The sequence below is a fragment of the Odontomachus brunneus genome, unplaced genomic scaffold, assembly GCF_010583005.1.
Source record: "Odontomachus brunneus isolate Ranch 3 - 2012 unplaced genomic scaffold, Obru_v1 Obru_scaffold_012, whole genome shotgun sequence".
NCBI lineage: Eukaryota > Metazoa > Arthropoda > Insecta > Hymenoptera > Formicidae > Odontomachus > Odontomachus brunneus.
The window spans coordinates 12,656-34,126 of NW_022639462.1; the positions used below are offsets into that span (position 1 = coordinate 12,656).

General features: G+C 41.5%; 1 protein-coding gene across 1 annotated transcript in view; it reads left to right on the forward strand.

Annotated features, from left to right (window-relative positions):
- The first annotated feature begins 11,571 nt into the window (after positions 1-11,571).
- The window catches only part of LOC116840886 (sarcoplasmic reticulum histidine-rich calcium-binding protein-like), a 66,280-nt gene continuing 56,380 nt past the window's right edge, over positions 11,572-21,471 (forward strand). The window contains exon 1 of the mRNA XM_032808209.1: positions 11,572-11,725. Within this exon, the coding sequence (XP_032664100.1) occupies positions 11,572-11,725 (154 nt within the window). The remainder of the gene's footprint in view (positions 11,726-21,471) is intronic.

The following is a 21,471-nucleotide window of genomic DNA, read 5'->3' on the forward strand; positions in this document are numbered from 1 at the left end:
CAATAAGGGTCAAATAATATATTATATCAAAGATATTTTAATTCTTTTCACAAAGGTGTTATTTTTTAAATTTAAATTAATATTTTTTAAAAAGTCACATTTGGGAATTTTGGGGGAACGAGAAATTAAAAATTCGCAATTTATAGAGAAAGATTTATTAAATATTCAAAATATCATCCACTAACCTCCATATAATTATAAAGTTTTTGTTAAAAATTACTATGAACATTTTCAAGCATTTCTTGTGTTATCTTACGGTATTGGAATTTGAGTGGAAAGTTTTCGTTGGTGGTATATATAGTATATATATATATATATGTATATATATAAAGTAGTTTTCTTTACCATAATTTATAACAATTATTTCTCTACGTGATTATAGTTATAAATACCAAACATTTTTCTCTCAGTATAATATCAAGTTGCATACTTTGGAAAGCGCGCGGCTGCTCTTGGTAATATTTTGATGTATTTTGCAAGCGCGAGCTCGCGGGCAGAAGGAATGAAAAAAAGAGGAAAAAGTGGAGAAAAAATTGGAAGGATGAGGGATATAAGGCGAGATTATAAAAAATGCATTACGGCATCCACGCGGAATGAGGACGAATGCAACGGCGACGTGCGTCCTTCGTCTTTATTTCTCGAACATTTTCCTTATCGCGCGCACTTTCCTCCCTTTTGCAGCGCGTATCAGATGTAACTGTGATTCATTATTACGAGCCTCCTCCTTCCCCCTAATGCAAATGCCCGGATAAATATTTATTACCCCGGCAAAAAGTTCCCAGGGATTACCTCGTGATGGGTATATTCCGAGGGAATTATTATGCAATATATCTGGCATCTCGAATTTAAATTTTACAAAGTAGCGCGAGCCGTGGAACTCGGCCGACGTCGGGCACGAGGGCGGAGGGCGCGTGCGATCCGTAAACATCCTGTTTTATTATGTGTCGCGGCCGTTATTGCGCGTTGTTGAATTTATAAAACGTGCGAGACAGCCTGTATCGATCACGGACGACGCGCACGCCACGTCCGTTTCCGCCGTGCACACGGGATCCCCCCGGATCTCGGCCACAGACTCGGCCATCTTCTCCAGGGAGCAACAAAGGAAACAGCGCCGAGGAGGAAAAGTTTATCGCGCCGTGAAAGAAAAGGAGAAGACGTGTGAGGCGGAGTGGAGGATAGGATAGAGTGGAAGAGAGGAGAACGGGTAGAGAACAGATCGCAGCGATCCGTTCCGCCGGGAGCGGAATGGAGCGGAAGCGGAAAAAAGCGCGGCGGCTGCCGAATGCAGATGAATCGCTGATTCTCTCCTCGACTCGAAATCGCGCGGCTTCATTTTCACGATGCGGCGGTTCCTCGCGGGCCGATCTCAAGGGGTGAGAAGGCGCCACCGCCACTGTGGGAAACGAAGTTACGAAACCGTCGTGTGTTGTCACGTGATGATAAGAGAGGGGGATGGGAAAATGAAGTAGAAGAAAAAGAGACGAGGAACGGAGATGAGTTGCATCGTGAGGAGCGGTAATATCCACCCGCACACAATATCGAGGAATGACGACGGGAGCGTCGACTCGTCTTCTGGGCGAAAAAACGTCTTAAAAATGTACGCATCGATACGTCGACGCAATTTGTTAACTTTACGACACACTTTGCACCTGAGCTACGGATAAAAGAACTGACAACGTTACGGGGATATCTTTCTGTCGGGACTTTTATCGCACCATTCGAGAACCTGCGTTGTGAGCGCTCAATGATAAAAAATAAGAGAGAGAAAGAAGTATTTATTTTAATTCTAGGATATATTCATCAAGGACTATTATACTGAAAAAAAAATTTATATAACTGTAATCACATTAAAAAATAATTACTATAAATTATAATATCAAAAAAATAAATTTGGAGAAAGGATTTTTATTTTTAAGAAAATAAATATATTTATTTTTAAGAAAATAAATTTAGTATTGAATTCTACTGTTAGGGATAATAATCTTATATACACATTATATTACCATTTTCGTATTAGAACGACCAAAAAGTGTGACTGTGGTAAAAAATAACTATAACTTTGGTTATATCGAGTTACATGAAGTACTTTTATAGCAATAAGATGGCGTTATAAGTTTGAATTATTAGGTTTAACGTGCTTTACGAGAATTAATTATCGGCATAGATATATTGGTAGATTTAAGTATAGAGATAGAGAAAGAGAGGAAAAAAGAATAAAGGCGTATAGCTTATGAAACGCGCAATTTTCACAAAGTCGATAAATTTTAACAAGGTACAATATAACCGCGAGAGAAAAGAAACAAATCGGCAATTTTTTTCTACGGTCAACCCGTCGTCAGTTTTCGCGATACGTCCTCATCGATATCACGTGCTGGAAGAAAATGAGCAACCTGAGACGGAAGAGGACCAAGAAGTGTTCGACATCGCTCCTCCGTAGGTGCACCGCCATCATATATATCTGACGCCGATGATGAAAAGAGAGTAAGAAGAATAGGAGAAAATAAGGAAGAGGGGTCACTGGTACGCGGCAACTTAATCAAGAAGAAACGGAAGAGTATCCTTTCTTCTCTCTCTCTCTCTCTCTCTGTCTCTCTCTCTCTTTCTCGCACGCGCGCGTCTTCCATTTCGCCACGCGCATCTTCGATCCTGGCGTACTTTCCGCCGGAAAATAACGAATGACGCAGGGCGAGGCTCAGATGGAGCAACAAGAGTAGGTAGAAGAGAGGAAAGAGACGGTAACAATGCGACGAAGGAAGCGGAAAGAGTCGGGAGAAATGAACGCGGGAGCTGTGATCTAAGACGCGGAGCATCTCGCGTATTCCATCGCGAGATTCACTCTACGCCACGTTCGTTATTTTCACTTATTCGAAAACCACTTGGAAAACCGATTGGAGGAGACACTGCCTTTATTCTGGTAAAATGAGCGGTGTTAGCTTTCCTCCTGTCAACAATGATCATCTATTCTTGTTAGTATTCTTTCTTTCTCGAGATTTACGGTGGCAGAGCCATAGTTGAAAACTTCACTGAGAGAATACTGACATTTTTCTGCAGAGATTACGTCGTATTAATATTACAAACACATTGAATGGCAATACGTTCAGAAATTAATTAAAGCATTGTTCAATGTGTGGTGAAAAATTTCAAAAAAATTTCAAAACTGACATCTGGAGCTGTCACTTAGCGTAAATATCTGCCTGGTACAAAAACTTGTAGTTTGCTAGAAGAAAATGTCAAAACTCAGGAAAGTGTTAAAAATATTGTTATATCTTTGCGAATGAATTTAAAAGTTTAGAAAAGTACGAAAAGTTTAAGGAAAGATTTTTATATACATGTGATTAGCGTAAATATCTGCCTGGTACAAAAACTTGTAGTTTGCTAGAAGAAAATGTCAAAACTCAGGAAAATGTTAAAAATATTGTTATATCTTTGCGAATGAATTTAAAAGTTTAGAAAAGTACGAAAAGTTTAAGGAAAGATTTTTATATACATGTGATTATGCTTTCCGCTAAATATAGTAAAACAAAGCAGCACACATTTAAATGAGACCTATACGTAGAAGAAATACAACAAGGATAGCGTGATTGTGTCAATGCTTATCTGACATGACGTTCCGATGAGCCACATCTATATTATCGACTCTTTTGGAGCTCTGCATCCATTTTGGCATGCCGTTAATAATAGACAGTTATTATTTCTCGACACATGTCCATAAATACAGCATATCCATAAATATAAGCACATAAACTGAAGAAAACGTATAATTACTCTTTAGGGATCATTTTATTTAATTTTTACAAAAGACATTCAATATCCAAGTTTGAGCTTGAACTCGGTCAAAGTAATCAGGTAACAGCGTTTGAGAAAAGACAAAGTAATTTTACATTAGCACCGACTGTAATTGGAATTTAAATAGAGAGAGATCCTTTGAAGTACAATCCCTTCTAGATTCCCTTTATGGAATTGAATCGTCGACGTGTATAATGATCGAAGACGTCCGACTATCGTGCTCTCTAGCTCTCTCTCTCACGCACACATACACACACAAACACACCCTCTCTCTCTCACCCTCTCTCTCTTTCTTCCATTGGTAAATTAGAATGACAATCCACTTTCCCGGAGAAAACGAACACGATCGATAGGAAATCTATTATTACAATTTTCTCGTCAAGACACGTGCGCCGGCACTCTAATTTCCCGTTTCATCTTGCGCGACTCACATATCACACATATTGGAACCCCTATCCTATAAGTCGAGTCGAATATCGCGATTATTAAAAGCGTGTCTCGTATGTGTGTGTGTGTGTGTGTGTGTGTACTGCAAGTCTGAAATAAAATATAATCTAAAATTTAATTGCACACACGTTCAAGCAAGTTTCATTTTTATTATCGTCATTCGCGCGTTAGTCTCTTGTTGCAATATTTTTAATTTTACAAGAGAGAGCGAGAGAGAAAGAGGGTGGAGGGAACAGGAGAAGGGGAAAACTTTTATCGTAAAAGTTTTTCGCACGTTTGAGGAAACGACCCGAGCGCTCTGGCTGGCACGGCGTGTCGTTTTGCTTCCGCCATTTTTCCCGACCTTTCGTCCGCGCGATCCGCGGCCCGCGAGATCCGCGGAAAAGTCTCGGGAGCGCCCTTAATACGTATGTTTCACGTTCCCGCAGTCGCCATAAATACGAACGAACGAGTTCTCCCAACTGCTTCAGCGCGACACGGCACGGGCGAGGCCCGGCCAGGATTTCTTCGGAACAAACTTCGGAACTAACCGCCCGTAATATCGAGTCCGCGGGCCAGCGCCGATGAAAAGGAGAGATTAAAATTTCACTCCTTCACTGGCAGCTCGTTTCCGCGTCGTCCGGTGATGAAGTGCTTACTTTGGCACGCGTGGCACCGTTGTAAATTTCGTGTGTGGAATTTATGGCGCTTGTTGGCACTCGCGAGTATATCATACTAAGTACATTCCCAGTTAGGAGAGGGCTGACGTGCCCAGCCGATTCGTATAATATGACACTGGCAGTCGTAGATCACGATCTTGTAATATTGATTAATAGACTCTACGTGAGTAACGCATTATGCACACACACACACACACACACACACACACACACACTGCAAATCCAAGTGAGTTATTTTTTAACACATAAGCGTATAATTTGGCTAAAGCTCTTCTTACACGTTTCTTGCGGTCTCAAATCACGTGATTTGATACATTTAAAAGACATACATTATAATTTAATATGTTTGAACGTGTTAAGTGACGTGACTTAACTAAACGGGTAAGAATTGTGTAAAAAGTGATTCAGCCAAAATAATACATTTGAGTTTGCAATATACACACACACAGACACACACACACACACACAGTGATTTGCGCCTATAAAATCCTAAAAAGGCATCCATCTACCTTTCTACTTTCAAATCATGCGATTTTCGTTGACCTCTTCATCGATTCAAATAATCGCGAAGTAAAATATAAGTATCAATAATTGGACGTGACCTAACTCTAGACATTCTTATTGTTTTAGTCTTCAAATATGAATATTTAAGCTTACATGCTTACATGTAACATGGAATATGCCAAGTCTTTCATCAGTCATGCCGAAAGTGAAGAAGTTCAAATACAGGGAAGATAAGATACAGCAAGCCATAGCTTCTATCCGCAGAGGGATGAATTATTCAAATGCAACCAAATCATTCGGAATTCCAAGGTCAACTCTGCAGTTTCGACTTAGTTCTTCTTTCAAGAAAAGCACATGTGGCTCAACTCCAGTTTTATCTCTTGAGGAAGAAAATATCTTAGTCAAATGGATAGAAGACTGCAGTCGCAAGGGTTTTCCCAAAACTCAGTTAGACATATACGCAAGTGTAAAGGAGTTTTTGGATGAAAGCGAGCGCTCAAATTCTTCCACTAATAACTACCCGGATAAAGGATGGTACCGTGCATTTTTGAAACGACATCCTGATATAGTGAAAAGAAAACCCGAAGCTGTAACGCCTGCTAGTGCTTGCGTGAGTGAGAAAGATATCAAAAAATGGTTTACACAAATAAAAACAGTTTTGGTAGAAGAAGAGGCAACGGATATTCTTATGGATCCAAATCGTATATTCAACGGCGACGAGACTAATTTTCTACTTTGCTCTAAAAAAGACTCAGTACTTGCTATCAAAGGTTCGAAGAACGTATATGATGTGGATGTACGTCAAGCCAAGTCAGCCATAACTGTCATGTTCACATTTTCAGCTGCTGGGAAAATTGTGCCACCTATGCTAATATATCCTTTACAGCAAATTCCAAGTGAAATTGTTGAAAAAGTTCCGAGAACATGGTATGTTGGGAGAAGTGAGAACGGTTGGATGATCGCTGAAACGTTTTATGATTATATAAGGAATACATTTTATACTTTCCTAGTTACAAACCATATCAAACTTCCCGTTATTTTGTTCGTTGATGGTGACAAGATGCGTTTGACACAAGATGTTAGTAAATTGTGTTCAGAACTACAAATAATCTTGGTTGCCCTCTATCCAAACGCAACTCGTATATTACAATCGGCTGACGTAGCAGCATTCCGACCAATCAAAGAGGGATGGAACAAAGAGGTCCTTGAATGGCGTAGGAAACATCCATATGAGACATTGACTAAGAAGGAAGTTATTCCATTGCTGGAGAGCGTCTTGCAGAAGAAAGATCTATGATTTTAAAAAATTGATTCAGAGCAACAGGATTACATCCGTGGGACCCTAACGCTATAAACTTTTCGAAGTGTCTAGGTAGAAGTTCCACCCAGGAGATCATGGATGACGCCAAAAATTCATATTATGAAAAGGCTGTGCAGACAGAAGCATCACTACAAGAAACTTTCTTTAAATTTAGTAAATTTTGTGAACTTGTTGGAGAGAAAAGACTTGAAATTTATCAAGCGAGATATCTAATTGGAGGAAAAGCTGAAATAGAAGCTGAAAATATTCTGTACAAAATTTGGAAAGAATTCCAGCCTTCATCTGCAACATCCGTATCTGATATGTCTCAATCTGAAACTCCCAGGGTAGGGTAAGTTAAATTTTTTTTAACTATATTAAGTTAACAGCTTTGAAAATTTAACATAGTTAAGATACAAATTAATCCATAATGAAATTAATTGAATTGAAAGTTAAGTTAATAAAGAAAAAGTAATTGAAAAATTAAAAGTAAAATAAAATTTACTTAAAATTTAAAGTTTTAATTAAAATTTAAAGTTTTGTTTCGTTTCGTGATTTCAGGGTTTTAGTTTTATAAATAACAGAAATAATAAATATACACTTTATTTAAAAACATACTCTATATACATATCTTGTGTATAGAAACTTATTAAATTAAAATAATAAAGCTGTTTCGAAATTTTGCATGCTAATAAAATGATTTGTAGAGCATTTGAAGATAAATTTAAAGAGGCCTTAAATATAAGGCTTGACCACAAACATAGCTTGTCGTACATTTAGCTCGATTATCGAACACGTACGAATTTGTTCACATACGAAACAGGCCATTCTGAGTAATCATTTGTAATTGGTCGAATTCTTCAGTCTAGAAGTATACGATCAACTACACTACACGGAATATGGCCAGTTTCGCATGCGAACAATTTCGCGCGAATTCGAGAAACAAGGCCACATATAATGTAGAGTTACTTATAAGCAGGCGCGCAGCATCTTTATTTATCTAATTTCAAGAAAGTTGAATTAAAAGTTAATAATTATCGATGAAAATAATTATCGATATAATTAAATTAAAAGTTAAGAGTCTAAAAGTGTAACTAAGTTAAATTAAAAATATTTAATTTTATAACTTTTTATGTTGTTAACTAGGTACTATCGAACCCTGGAAACCCCTGTACTCGATCAGCAGGATATACTTTACGTTCCATCATCCATATCATTATCAAAGCATTTACAATGGCCTGAAACTCCTAAACAAAAAGGACGTTGTCAAACAGAACGTGTTCCGTTTGCCGTGTCTTCTTTGCATTGGCAGGAGATCATCGCAGGAAAGACAGCTAAAAGAACAGGCCGAAATATTTGCGAGAAAAAAAAGAAAAAAGACAAGAGAATAGAAAAAGAAAAAAAAGAACAGGAAAATGAGTAAGCGAGAAAAAGGAATAAGCGAGTATCCGCTTATCGCGCATCATCCCTTAAAATTATAAATTTTTTTATAGCGTTATAACTATATATTATAATTAGAGATTATTATAAAGATAAACATTTAATTATAAGTTTTAAATTACAGATTTTTTTTTAATTTATTAAAGAGTGCCAATAGCTGATACATATGTAGACGGCCAATAACTATGTTTGAGATGCCAATAGTTGTGATTATGTTTCTTTAATTTCACAGATTTATAACATAAATATATATAACATTTCCGTAAAAAATTATACATATATTTTCCTTTAACCTTTAACTACAACCTATTTAAAGCCCAATAACTAAAAAATTTAATCCTTCTGAAATTATAACCCAATTAATAGATTTATGTGCTTAATGTGCCAATAACTGTAGCTCTACGTTCTCTATATTGAAAATTTTAATATTTGTATTCAAAGGCCAAAACAATAAGAATGTTCAGGCGTTGGTGTTTTTATTTGAAATCTTTTGTGACTTATTTAAAGCATTATTAGCAAGATCTTAGCAAAATCTTATTACATTGTGTAATGTGTCTCAATAATATAATTCACGCGTTTCTTCGAGGTACTTATTTATTTCTTCGTTATTAACGGCCGATATATAGCTCCAAATAATGCTGATATACTGCTCGAGATTAGGCGAATCGCATACCGCGTGTTCTGGGCGCGCCGTAGTTACGCAGCTTACGCGAAGAGGAACACGGTGAACAAAGTAGTCAGGATCAGTAACTTTTCCGACAAAAGCGGCTCACGGTAGTAGTAAGTCGAAAGCGGCGAGAGTCCGGCGCCAAGCGCTTCCTGGCAAAAGTTATACCGACGATATACCTGGTCGGCAGTGTACCTGGACTAATGACGTGACTGCGGACATTTGTACGCGTCAGCTGCAGCTTCCGCGGGGAAACTATCGGCCCCGTGCATTAATAATGCACCGGTGGCTTCCGGTCGACGGACATAAATTGGCCCGCGATCGTCCTAGGTACCTCGTCGAGCGATTCCTCTGCATATTTCATCGTGACCCGAGCAGAAATCGAGAGGCCCGTAAGTAGAATGACGGGGGGAGGTGGTTACGAGGAGACCGATCCGTCAGACCGGCTGTCTTTTTTCGCGCCGATCATTGTTTGTTCGTGGACGGAGCGACGATCTCTCGACGAGTACCTCGCGTGTCCCTGACAAGGTACTTCTTCCAACAATATTCAACACGTTGACTGTTATGGCCATTACCGATGGCCGACATTATGATTCCGCTGCGTCTCGTTAATTTGCGGGCAGGACGCAACTAATTGCAGCTAACGCATTTAATATGTGGCTGATAGGGCTAATGGTGAAACTAGCTAACCAGCATGTGCATCAGGAAATAGATCCACATAGAAAATTACGTGGGATCTAACTGGGATCCGTATTTCCTACAAAAATTTTGAACTCCCCTTTAGAGATGTACGCAGCATTAAGTTAGAAGTGTAATGTTTTGAATACGCGATTCACGAAATTCGTTCAGTGGAAAACACGAAATTTAAACAATAAAAGAATTAATAAATTAATAACCCGAGCAAATTTCCATTGATGTTACAAAAATTTTCCGCAAAATCTTTTCTGGCCTCCATTTTACACTAAAATTGGACGAAACATATGAAGCACTCCGAGTATCTGCATTTAAAACTATGAATATTTAAAAATGCTAAGTGCTCTAATTCTTTTTTATTTTTTATTCTACTGAATTTAATTGGGGTAATTGGTCGGTGTGATAAAGAAATTCTCAGTATAATTTCATAAAGGTATATTGATTTTACCTATTACGAGAAAAATCGTGAATCTCCACAATATTTTTATCCCGCTGGTACACTCATATTTGAGATAAGAATAAGGGTTTTCAATTGGTGCTACAATGGGATGACCTATTTTGGGACAAATTCGGGAATTCTGATGAAAAGCTCTGCCGCATCTGGGTAAATCTTCAGAAATTTGCAGAAATATGCAGATACATATTCACCGTCTTTGATTAATCAAGCTTCAGTTGAGCTCGGGAACAATTTATGGAAATCAACGCGGCATTCAATACTCGCGTAACTGAACGAGACGTTTCACGCGTTCCATTCGTACATATGATCATTTATTTACCATTTTATAAACACGGTATTTTGTTAGTTGTTGTTACACTGATAGAAAATGGTTGATCTAACTAAAATTATAGTTATTTTTTGCTCCAATCGTATTTTATAATTGTTTTAACACGAAACTAATAATTGTGACATGCATATCAGGTTATTATCACTAACATATTATAGTAGAATTGAATTAAAAAAATTGTTTTCTTCACTATAATTTATAATAATTATTTCTCTATATGTGATTATAATTACAAATATCAGATATTTTCTTGCCGATGCAGTAATTGAGAGAGAAAGGTAGTTTACTGTGTCAATAAATATGGATGTACACACGGAAAAAACAGCTCTGTTAGTGCAACTGAATTTTCCACTGCCTGGAGACCAAACTCATTTGTAGGGACAGAAAGATTCCTGTAAAAGATTTCTACTCAACAAATTGCTCTCAGTTACCTCAACCGAGTTTTAACGCAGCTGAATGTTCAGACGAATGTTTTCGGCTACGGCAACAGACATATTATTTCTCATCAGTGAGTCTTTTATCTGGTCCCGCCATTCAGTTACACGAATTGCACTTTTTCTTCCATGTACACAGTGAGAATATTATAGTTTCTTTTCATATAAATTCTCTTCATTTTTACTATGTGTTTCGTAGTCCAAGAATAGACTATCGCACGGAAAAAAATGTTCAGTTTGCGTAACTTAATAGGAACCAAAAAGAACGAGAAACTCACTGACGAGAAATATCTCTGTACTGTGACCGAAAACATTCGTCTGAACATTCAGCTGCGTTAAAACTCGGTTGAGGTAACTGAAAGTAATTGGCGCTGAATAGAAATCTCCTACAGGAATCTTTCTGTTCCCAAGCGAGTTTTTCATCTAGTATTCCCAGATAACACAAAATTCAGTTACACTAACGCAATTTTGTTTCTTCCGTGCAACAAAGTCTACCTTGCTAAGGAACAGTAAACTTCGTTAGAAACGTAATAAACCTTGCTGGAGACATAGCAAGTGTTTATACATATTTCCGAGTTCCTGAAATATAAATAATAGTACATATGAAATTAAAGAAGAGTGAATTACTGAAGAATTTCGGTCCATTTTCCTTAGTTACAAAGTTATACAGTAATCTTCACTATAAAATTCTCTCCGTGTATGTACGCGTTTCATTTCTCCACGACATTGGTCGTTTACGCGACACTTATTATCCGAGAAGTAATAAAGCACTGCGACGCAGTACGTCGGACAACGCGATATACTTGACTACAAACGAGGATGTAATAGCGGCGATAAAACAGCAGTTGTGTATAGGATGCCGCTCTCAAGAAGCGCCGTGAGAGTCAGGAGGGCGGCGATAGAGTGTCAGGCAACCTCCGAAATCCCGGACGAAGGATCAGACCGGGGACAATGCCAAGGACGCGGACAAAAGGATGAATGCCAAGCTCGATTGCAGGCCGGACTCGGAGGTTAGGACTTACTGACGCATTGATGTGTCGCGGGACTCTCCGGAGGACCGTTAATAGCACCTGGACGCACAACTGCAACGGCAATTTAGGCCTGAACACGTTGGCTAACCCGCTATGTATGCAGACCACTGCATCGCCCGTGCACGTGGAATCAAAAGTTGCGCGTGTAACGGGAGTAGAATCGATTCCACGAGACTACCCAAACCGCGAACCAGAGGAAGGGATTCCAAGAATGTCCGAAAACAAATATCTTTGCTGTCAAAAACTTTACATCGTCGCGCAAGCAAAGATACCAATAGCCCGGAGAAACTGTCTCGCATACGTTACAATGTTACTTCTCGCTATCGCATCGCATACGCACGCTTCCATAACTTATTCCGTTTCCACATTATTGGCGGTATCGCGAATTCACGTCCCGGATCCCGTCCCGCCGTCCAATCTTATCCCATCCTATTCTCCGATAAAGAGTACCATCGTACGAGGCGCGCGTCTCAATGGCAGGACGAGAGACGCTCTTTCCGGTTCCATCTGAAGGAGATCGCGCTATCAGAATCTTCACCGTCCCGAGACTTCGCCCCGTGCACACACGTGGATCGCGACGCGAGCGTAACGTCAACTACAATGCCGACTAAGCGGCGGGAATTTGCGCAGAGGGGCCTCCGTTAAAATTCAAAGCTAATTTGCAGACATCTTCTCGCGCTCTTATCGGCCTCTCCGTGCGTCCCCGGCGCGATACTGTGTATCTTCCACTCCATATAACTCCCGTAACCGCAACCCCATTCGTTCGCGTATACGCGCGCGCACTCAAAAATAATTCGCGTCGTGGGGATTCAGGCAGCCGTGCGGGCGGAAAATTGACTGCCGTCGAATTAACCGCCGACGCCGGAAAGGGCGTGCGACGTAACGGATATCCTTCATCCTTCAGGGCGTAGTCTCTTCCTGGAAGAACTCGCCGATCGGTCGGTCGGTCGGTCGGTCGGTCGGTCGGTCACCCGGCGACAACTCGGCACAAATCCCGGGGTGCCTCCCGGGGTATTCCGCTGGCGGGAAGCGCCAGAACGCCGGCGTCGGCCGTAAATCTGCCCGGCAGCGGGCGAGTTTACGAGCCGACGACGTCGTGAAAACGACGCCGTGGCCGTGCGACAGCAACGTGCGAGAAGGGTCGGGCGTCTTACACTCGATAAAAATTCGCACACATGGTCGCGCACGCACGCACGCACGCACGTACGCACGGAGGGAGATAGAGGAAGGGAAGACGGACGACGCTCACCCTCGACCGGATAGGGAAGGTCGTTTATGCGTATCGCAGCCGTATAGGGTGAAACGGGATGGATAGGATCGCGCGAATGGAACAAGGGCGAGCGGACGTTTATGGGACAGTATGTTTATAGACGATAACGCATTTTCGTTGCTCTCACTCAGTATGTTCAGGACAATTTACTTTCATATCGTCATCGTTGTCGTTGCGCGGAAGCGCGAGAGTGTATTTCTGGTGAATTTGAGTTAGGGGCGTAACTTTCGGTAAGTTTACGGCGTTCAAAACGCGCCTTCGCGAATTTACGAGGAAATAGGAAGTCGCTTGAGAATGTACTTGTACAGAGTCGAGGAAGAACGCGCCGCTGCCGAGACGACACAATCGCACGAGCGTGAAGAAATATTAATTTACCGCGGCGTCTCGCAGAGATTTGTGTGTTTTAAATTGTAATTGTCGTGAATTAAGTGAGTACCAGTGTTAATATTTTTCAATTTTTCATTCGTTGTGTCGCGCGTCGACTCGTCCGTGTTGGTCTCGGAAAAGACGAAAAAGAGAGCGTGTAAACGTTGAAACGAATATATCCCGGATAATCGTAAGTTCATAGGAGGTGGAAACGATGGCGAAGTAAGTAGGTAGGTAGGTGAAGGCATGTCCGAGCTGGAAATTCCAGAATCCGGCTTAGCCGATTGTTGTTTATCAGCCGTTGTGTCGCACGGACTCTCTTTAAGCCTGCCTGGATTCGTTCCTATGGTGTGGATTTCAAACGCGGGGAATGTCCCCCGAGAATCAACTGCGAGAATGAAAGTCAGTCTTGGTATATTGCGCCGTTACTTTTGCTTCCTTATAACTTGCTTTATTTATCGGAAGCGTAAAACGGACTGAGGCCGCGAGAATACTCGCAACGAGATATCTGATAATCTTTATGGCAAGACGTGGTATTCATATCACGAAAGACCTCTGATAATAAAGTGAATCAACGCGAAGCGCAAAGAAGAGCATTCCGAGGGTATAGTCTGAGCCAAAATAAAATCAAGCAGCTTTTACTCGGAATAATTGTAAAAATAGGTCGCAGTAATTCGTCAAAAAAAGATAGATATTGATTTTCCAATCTCCTTATGAAATTAGTTTAACCTCCTTACGAAATAGCAAAAGTGTTATTAAAGCAATGCACCTGAAATCGAGTAGCCTTTCCTCGAGTCAAAAATTTAGCTCTACCTTCGACCTGAACTTTTTAACATCTATGTACTCTAAAGGATCTAAAGGATCAGCGTGTGTCTACACACACGGAGAAAATATTTAATTGGATTAATCAGATATCAGATGAAATCTGCACGAATCAGAATTCCGATTGAAGTTACCAGAATTTTGTTAACAAAATTTCTGAATAGTTGATTAACCAGAAATCTCGTTTGGTTAATCCAACCTTTTTTCTTGTGCATAGAAAATAAAATCCTACTCTCCTGCCTCTAAATGGTAGAAAACGCACGGAATGCCACTTGCAGGTTCTGAAGAGAACTCTTGACAGATTTAGTAGGCTAAATGGAATCAAAAGAGGTTCGCTTCGGAGTATCAAAGTAGGCATTAAGTGGAATATTGAGGCCAAAAGTGAGGTAGAAATTTCGACTCGGGTCAGAGCGTACCGAAAGAAAAACTAATTCGCGGTCGTTGCTGCACGTCGTCGTTGTTATTAATTAAGTCTATGGTGTCGTAGGGTTAAAGGCTTTACGGGGAGCACGAGATAAATAGGAAATGAGCGGGTGAGCCGATGTGAGCTCAGGAGGCAGACGAGCGGCTCGGGCCGCGCTCGTTATAATGAAGTCATTTGCGTGTTCCTCGGGGTGAATCCGGAAGGAATGGAGCGCGACTGCGTGCTCGTAGGTTTGTCAAGACATCGTAAGAGAGGCGGAAGAACGTAGAAATGGGGTTGTGCTCGCTGCCGGCGGAACGACGACTAATTTCACCCGCTGCTTCTCGTATAACAAACAACCGACTAGGTCGTTCTCGTAGTTGAGAAAACTCACTTCCGCTTGCATGGAAAAGCAGACATGGAGGAAGTAGGAGGCAGGAAGGGCGGGAGAGAGGGAGGGAAAAGGCTACGGACACGAAAGATCGGAGCCGATGCCACACACTGTCGACACCTGCGGCTTCCACAGCGTGTGGTTTCCGCGACGAGTTCCTGCCTCCCGATTAGATTCCCGTGATCCGATTTGATAGAAGCAGAAGCGCATTGCGGAGAACGGCGTAGAATAATTGAAGCGGTTGTTTCGGAAACCGAACGCTTTTCCTTCTCTTCCTTCTTTTTTCCTAACGGGAAACGCGTACGCCGTAATTCATACCTACCGGTAATGAGGATCTCCTCTGCTCTCCGGTTATTAACGAATTATTAAACATTAATTAATTATACAGAATGCACCGGACGGGGGTATGCCCTCATCAATCTGCAGCGGACGTTTCCACCGACGGCGAGATATGGGCTTACCGTTTGTCACGAGTTTGCCGACTTTCAACACATTAAATGTCTTATCAAAGTCTGATCGACAAATTGGAAAGGAAAGAGGATAAAAAGAAATTTCTTGCCGAAACTATTTCCAATCGTTCGTATAACTTCATAACAACCCCATTACATTTCCATCGTGAAAAAAACTCATTTCGAGTTAATCAAAGAGTCTATACGCTAAGAAGGAGTTCTCTCTCTTTCTCTCTCTCGCTTTTCTCCTTCCCGAGCGTTCTGTATTAAATTCCCTCTGAAAGGCGACTTAACAGCACAGAAATTTTGAAAGTCTCAAAGTTCCTTGGGGATCTGCGAGCGGAGTGGAGAAGCACGCGCCGATGAAGGCGCCGTTTCGCCGCGGTTGCCGGAATTCCCAAATAAGCTGTCGGGAATTCTTAGTCGGTCGTGTGGTCTGCCTGAACCGAAAGATCCCGATACAACGATAATCCGATGTTAAGGCAAGGTCGGTGCCGTGCGGCAAAGACGCCCGATAGAAACGACCGTTCCGGGAGTTGCAGACAAGACGGTGGCTCGGCTCAGACAGCAAACTTCATCGCTTAACAGTATTAAGTTGTAACGCCCGCGCTGGGGAGGGGAGGGGGGAGATGCTCCGTGTTTCGCCGTGGCTTTAATTTCGGGACGAGAACGTTGGCGATGCGACGCGACACTATATTGCGGTCGCTTAAAATTAGAAGGCACGGAGATGCTGCGCGAGTAATCGATTCCGCGGGCGAAACGCGTCGCTAATAAAAATAGCGGAGCAGCATCTCGCCTGCCATTCACTGAACGGTTGCAATAGCCGTTTAATAATATTAATGGACGTTAAATTAATTTGTAGATATTTCTTGTCGAACGCTCCTGTGCGTGGCTTTTTTCTCTTTTTCTCCCTTTCGCAACGAGCTAATTGCTATTCACCACAGTGCTACCGACAGCTAAATTACGTTTCCACGAATTAAAAGCGCTATAGTATTATAGAATTTTTCAATTTGTCGCGATAGGGTAGGAAGAGAAATTGTTTTTTTTTTTTTCATTTCTCGCTTCACATGCACACGCGTAATGATCGCGCGAAATCCGAGATTGCTGCGTGTCGAAAATTTCAATGGCGGCGCGTTGCACGCACTTATCGCGGCCGGGATAATCTCACGCTTCGGTTACGCGTACGCGACATGTCGATTCGCGGCTACGACGAACCGAGCACGGCGGAAGGTGGAAATCCTTATCGACGCCGCAGGGATAACGGGAGTTACAGCGCGCCGGTCGAATTTACATTCCGGACTTGTTCCGCTCGACATGGCCGGCATTTACATGCGGAAGTGTTTGACACGGGGTGTCTCGGCACAGCACCGTTCTCTTAAAGTCTCTCCCCGAAAATAATTTCTCCCCGACAACACACGTGAACATGCACACCTATATTGAGAGAAAAAAATGGCTGATTTAACTAAAATTATAGAAGAGACCGGGTCTCAAGGGGTGCCAGAAGTATGTGCCTATGTGATTCTTTTAGTATTTATTTGGATTGAAACTGTAGAGAGAATATACAAAATCGCGGAATGATTCCTTTAAAATATAAAAAATTTTAAATGAAAAATATTTAATATCGGAATAATATTGCGACTAAAAATAGAAATAAACTATATAGTAATAGTAAATAGATTTTCGAATCTCTCGAAATTTGATATCAATCTTTTGCAAACAGTATAATATATTGTTTCGAATATATAATAAAAGTAATTTTCTTTCATAAAATTATTCAAATCGAGCATATGGGCGGATGATGTAATGTTGTCTCATAATTAAAGACCAACAAAAGAGCTGTGGAGACCCCTCGCGGATATCCCGAAACTACTAATCAGTATATATTTTATATGTGGCCCCCTTATCCTAAATTTTACTGAGTAATTTAACCCGCAGTATATTGAGCCAAGTTAGCCACATTGCTGCGTATTTATATTTTAGTCGTTACAAAACAAAATGTACAGTTAACGTGACGGCCATTAATATATAGAAAAAGGCTGTTTCTATTGTATTTGTACAGTCAGTCACAATAATAATTATTTGTCTGAGAACTTCGAAATTCTGAAATGATGCATTTAGCCCTAATCTCTTCCAGTTACTTTCCGCTCTAGCTATATTTTTTGATTGTTGTAACATGGAAATGGTAGCAGTAACATGCGCACACGGTTATCATGACTAACAATATAGTAGAATGTAATTAAAAAAATAGTTCTCTTCCGTAACTTACAGTACTTATTTCTCCGAGTAATTACAGTTACAAGTACCAAACACTTTTTTTCTCGGTGCACACACTCAGTGTTCCGTCGGGCGTCCTCCGCTCTTCGGTCTGGACACTCCCGGGACGAGGGTGAAATCCAGTCACGGCGGAAGCTTCGCTCCGGCATGATTGATTGAAACATTAGAGCCCTTATCGCGACACTCGCCGATATAGACGGAAGTAGAAAAACGTTTTCGGGCGGGCTGCTCACGCGAGGGGAAACATCGTGGATTTAGCGAGCGCGTCAATCATCGCGCGATAAGAATGCAAATAATTCTCTTTCCAATATATCGGCGGCGGGGGCGCGCGTCACACACATCGCGTTGCGTGCGCGCGTCACGAACGAACGAACGAACGAACGTCGCGACGTAGATCGGGCTTATATTTGCCTCGCGCTCGTGTCGGCGCATAGATTAAGAGCTTAGCTCACAGGCTCAAGTAGATTAATGCGGAGTTAATTCCGCTAATTGCGGGGGGAAAAAGCGCGCAGAACAGCGCGGTCAGTTGATTAATACAGTATTAATCAGCGTAATTACATACGCGGGGGGGTGTAGTGTATCACGTCGCGGCGGAATTATGAAAGAACATCACGATACGTTATATAAATCCACCCCCGTCTCCTCCCTCCTCCCCGACGCCCTTCCGGGGAACGATGATATATTTTCTTTTCGCGTGACGAATGTGGACGCTCCGCTCTTTCAACCCTCGCCCCGCTGTAGTTTTTCCCGCCCCCTCCCCCAGCCCTCTCGCTCTCCGCAGCGCCTCTCTCCGCCTCTTCCTCTCACTCTCTTCGTCCTGTTTTCTTCCGCCGACGGAGTCGTCCCCGGTGGTAGACACCGGGCCATTACAGAGGGTATCGATTTGCAACGGATATCGCGCTATTTATAATCGCGGAGAGCGGAGAGAATGAAGAATGTAACGAAGTCGACGGGGTCATTTCAGAATACCTGAGGGAGGATCGATCGGCCCCCGCGCCCGCGATATATAAATGCCCTCTCATACACGACGCGGATGTACGAGCGGTGTCGCGTCCACGTTCGCGCAGAGAGTCGCTAGTATTTTCCGACGTTATATTTATATACGCGATCGCGCGCGCGCTTCAAATGGAACCTACAAATGTGACGAATGTCAGCGGTTGTTACAGGCAACACCGGTCTAAACCGGGATCAATACGTCCGATTTATATGTACATAGTTAACGCATCGAAACGGCACTGACGGCTATAACCGTCACGGTCGATAGACGTCTCGCGTCTTGCTCGCAATCCCGTTAGCGGCCGACGGCTGTGCGTAGCGGCGCATAATTAACACTCTAATTAATGTAAAAATCCCGTGTACAGAACTGTCTGTGAATTTGCCGGGCGTGTGTGCGCAGGGGAAGCTCATTAAACTGAATAGAAAAGTGATCTATCATCTTGCAAACTCACACGGTATAATTATTGAGGGGTTAATGAGAGAAAACTGGCGACTGGAATTCATGCAATGCAGTGGAACGAGCTCTTATTTCTTTATTTCGACCCACAGTAACGGTATTAATCTCGTCACTGTTACTACGGACGAGATGAAGAAAGGAATTTGCACAATTCGATCGATTTGCAAATCAAAGAGGTTACGTGTTGCTCGCGTGTTTGCCGTACTTTAATAGATCACGACACTCGACTCTTCCAAATGGACAATGAAAGAGCAAGGTAGACGCCAAAGAGATTGCTTTTCATTTCATGTCGCTACATCGATCCATCGGCGAGTTATGGCCGTTTAAAGCCGCGGCACCGATGTCAAACTTCGGTTCGACGTTAACACTCACAGAAATATGAATATATAGACAGAGCATTTTAGCTCAACGGAGATGTCAGATTCGGGGCAAGAGCAAACGAGTATGTATACTTCGGGTAACTCCATGTCCATACAATACACCAGTATATCAGTACCCCGTTCGTAAGCGAGCTTCAAGTGTGATCGGCCGAAATATAAATACTGAACTTTTCGATTGTTCTCTCTAAATTTCTTGAAGTGGAATCTCTCACTCAAAACACATGGAAAATGCACTTTCATTCGAAGCGCGATAATAAAAATGCTACCACTTGAAATCGCAAGAGTGAATATTTCATTTAAACTTAGAGTGAATTCCATATGAGCGAATATTTCAATCAATTTATTAGAATGAATATATTCCCGTGAAATAAACTAGATTCGCTCTTCAATTTCGAGCGAAAATATTCAACTCAACGATGGACTTCACTGGAGAATTCATTCTATAGGCGTGAAAAGTTACTCAAATTCAAGTGACGTGGTAGAAGATTCATTCTGCAGTAGTCAGTAAAATTTCATCCCAAGAAGTTTAGAATTCTTCGCCAATTTTGCACTCTCTCCCCTAGTCCTAGTTTAAAGTGGCAACTTTTGCTCCGTCTGTATGCTCATATGTCTACGCCAGACCATCTGCTGTCACATTGGTGCACTGTGTTTCCATGTCATCCTGTTTTAAAGGTGGCCTTTTGAGGTGAATGGCCGCGTGAGCATGTGGCCGAAGCGTCCATTGCTACTGAGCCGCGGAATGAGCATAGCGAGCCTAGGGGTGCGATCCATTAGATGCTGCACATGCCTTGAAGCGCCGACATAGACCAATCATGACTTTTCTTTAAACGCTTCAAAGCATTTCCGATGGATCGCGTCCAAGGGTTCCTCTAGTCAGAGTTAGGACAAAGCTTGGTAATTCCTGATTGGTCCGCATCCTATCCGCCATTTTTGGGGGTAACGTGAGTGGAAGTGAAATATAGAAATTCTAGAAGACTGAAATGACAAAGCACGCTGCAGTTTCTCTCTCACTCATTCATCGCACGGAAAAGTTTGTCTGGAACCAACTTTTCCATACGATGAATTGTGTTATTGGATAAACTGTCATCGTGTAAAGTTTGTAGAAGAAAAATTCTGTCCACGTTACGTTATTCGTTGTCAGTGTAGTGCATTTTCGTTTGTAACTAGATAAGCAACAAAGATAGAATGATGTTGCTAACATTGATAAGATGTCCCAGACACTCCTCCGCAATTTTTGTGAGTACGCAGAACGGATTGAGATGAACATAAAAATTATATACCGTTGCGATATTCACAATAATAGTTGAGATATTAATTAAAGAAGATTGGTGAACGATCACGCGTGATATGATACATGGATTGTAGTGGCAATGTGCGTCTATATATTAGGTCAAACTGAACAAAAAGGCCCTTTATTATTTTGCAAATAATTACGCAGACTTTTAGTTATTTATAAAAAAAAATTGTTATACGGTTGGCGCGGTAATGCACAAATTTTCTTTAATTAATATTTAAAAATCTATGCAGTCATTTGCAAAATGGTAGAGGACTTTTTGTTCAGATTAACCTAACGTATAAATATACAACGACAGACAGCGCTATTACAGCTCATCATATCACCTGTGATAATTCACTCATATTCTTTAATTAATATCTCGAGATTTTTGCGAATGTCGTAAAACGATACTTTTATGTTCACCTCAATCAGCTTTACGTTCCCACAAAAATTGCGGAGGAAAGTCTGGGACACCTTGTATATCTGTATGTCGGACGTCGGCGCAGGCCGGTTGATGAGACAGTTTATTTTCCGTTCGAAACGAGTTCTCCTCATTGAACCATCGACTGCGTTCCGACATGCGACTCCGACAAACGACGTATTGTCGAACCAGCCTAAATTCTCTATAAACGCCGCGACAG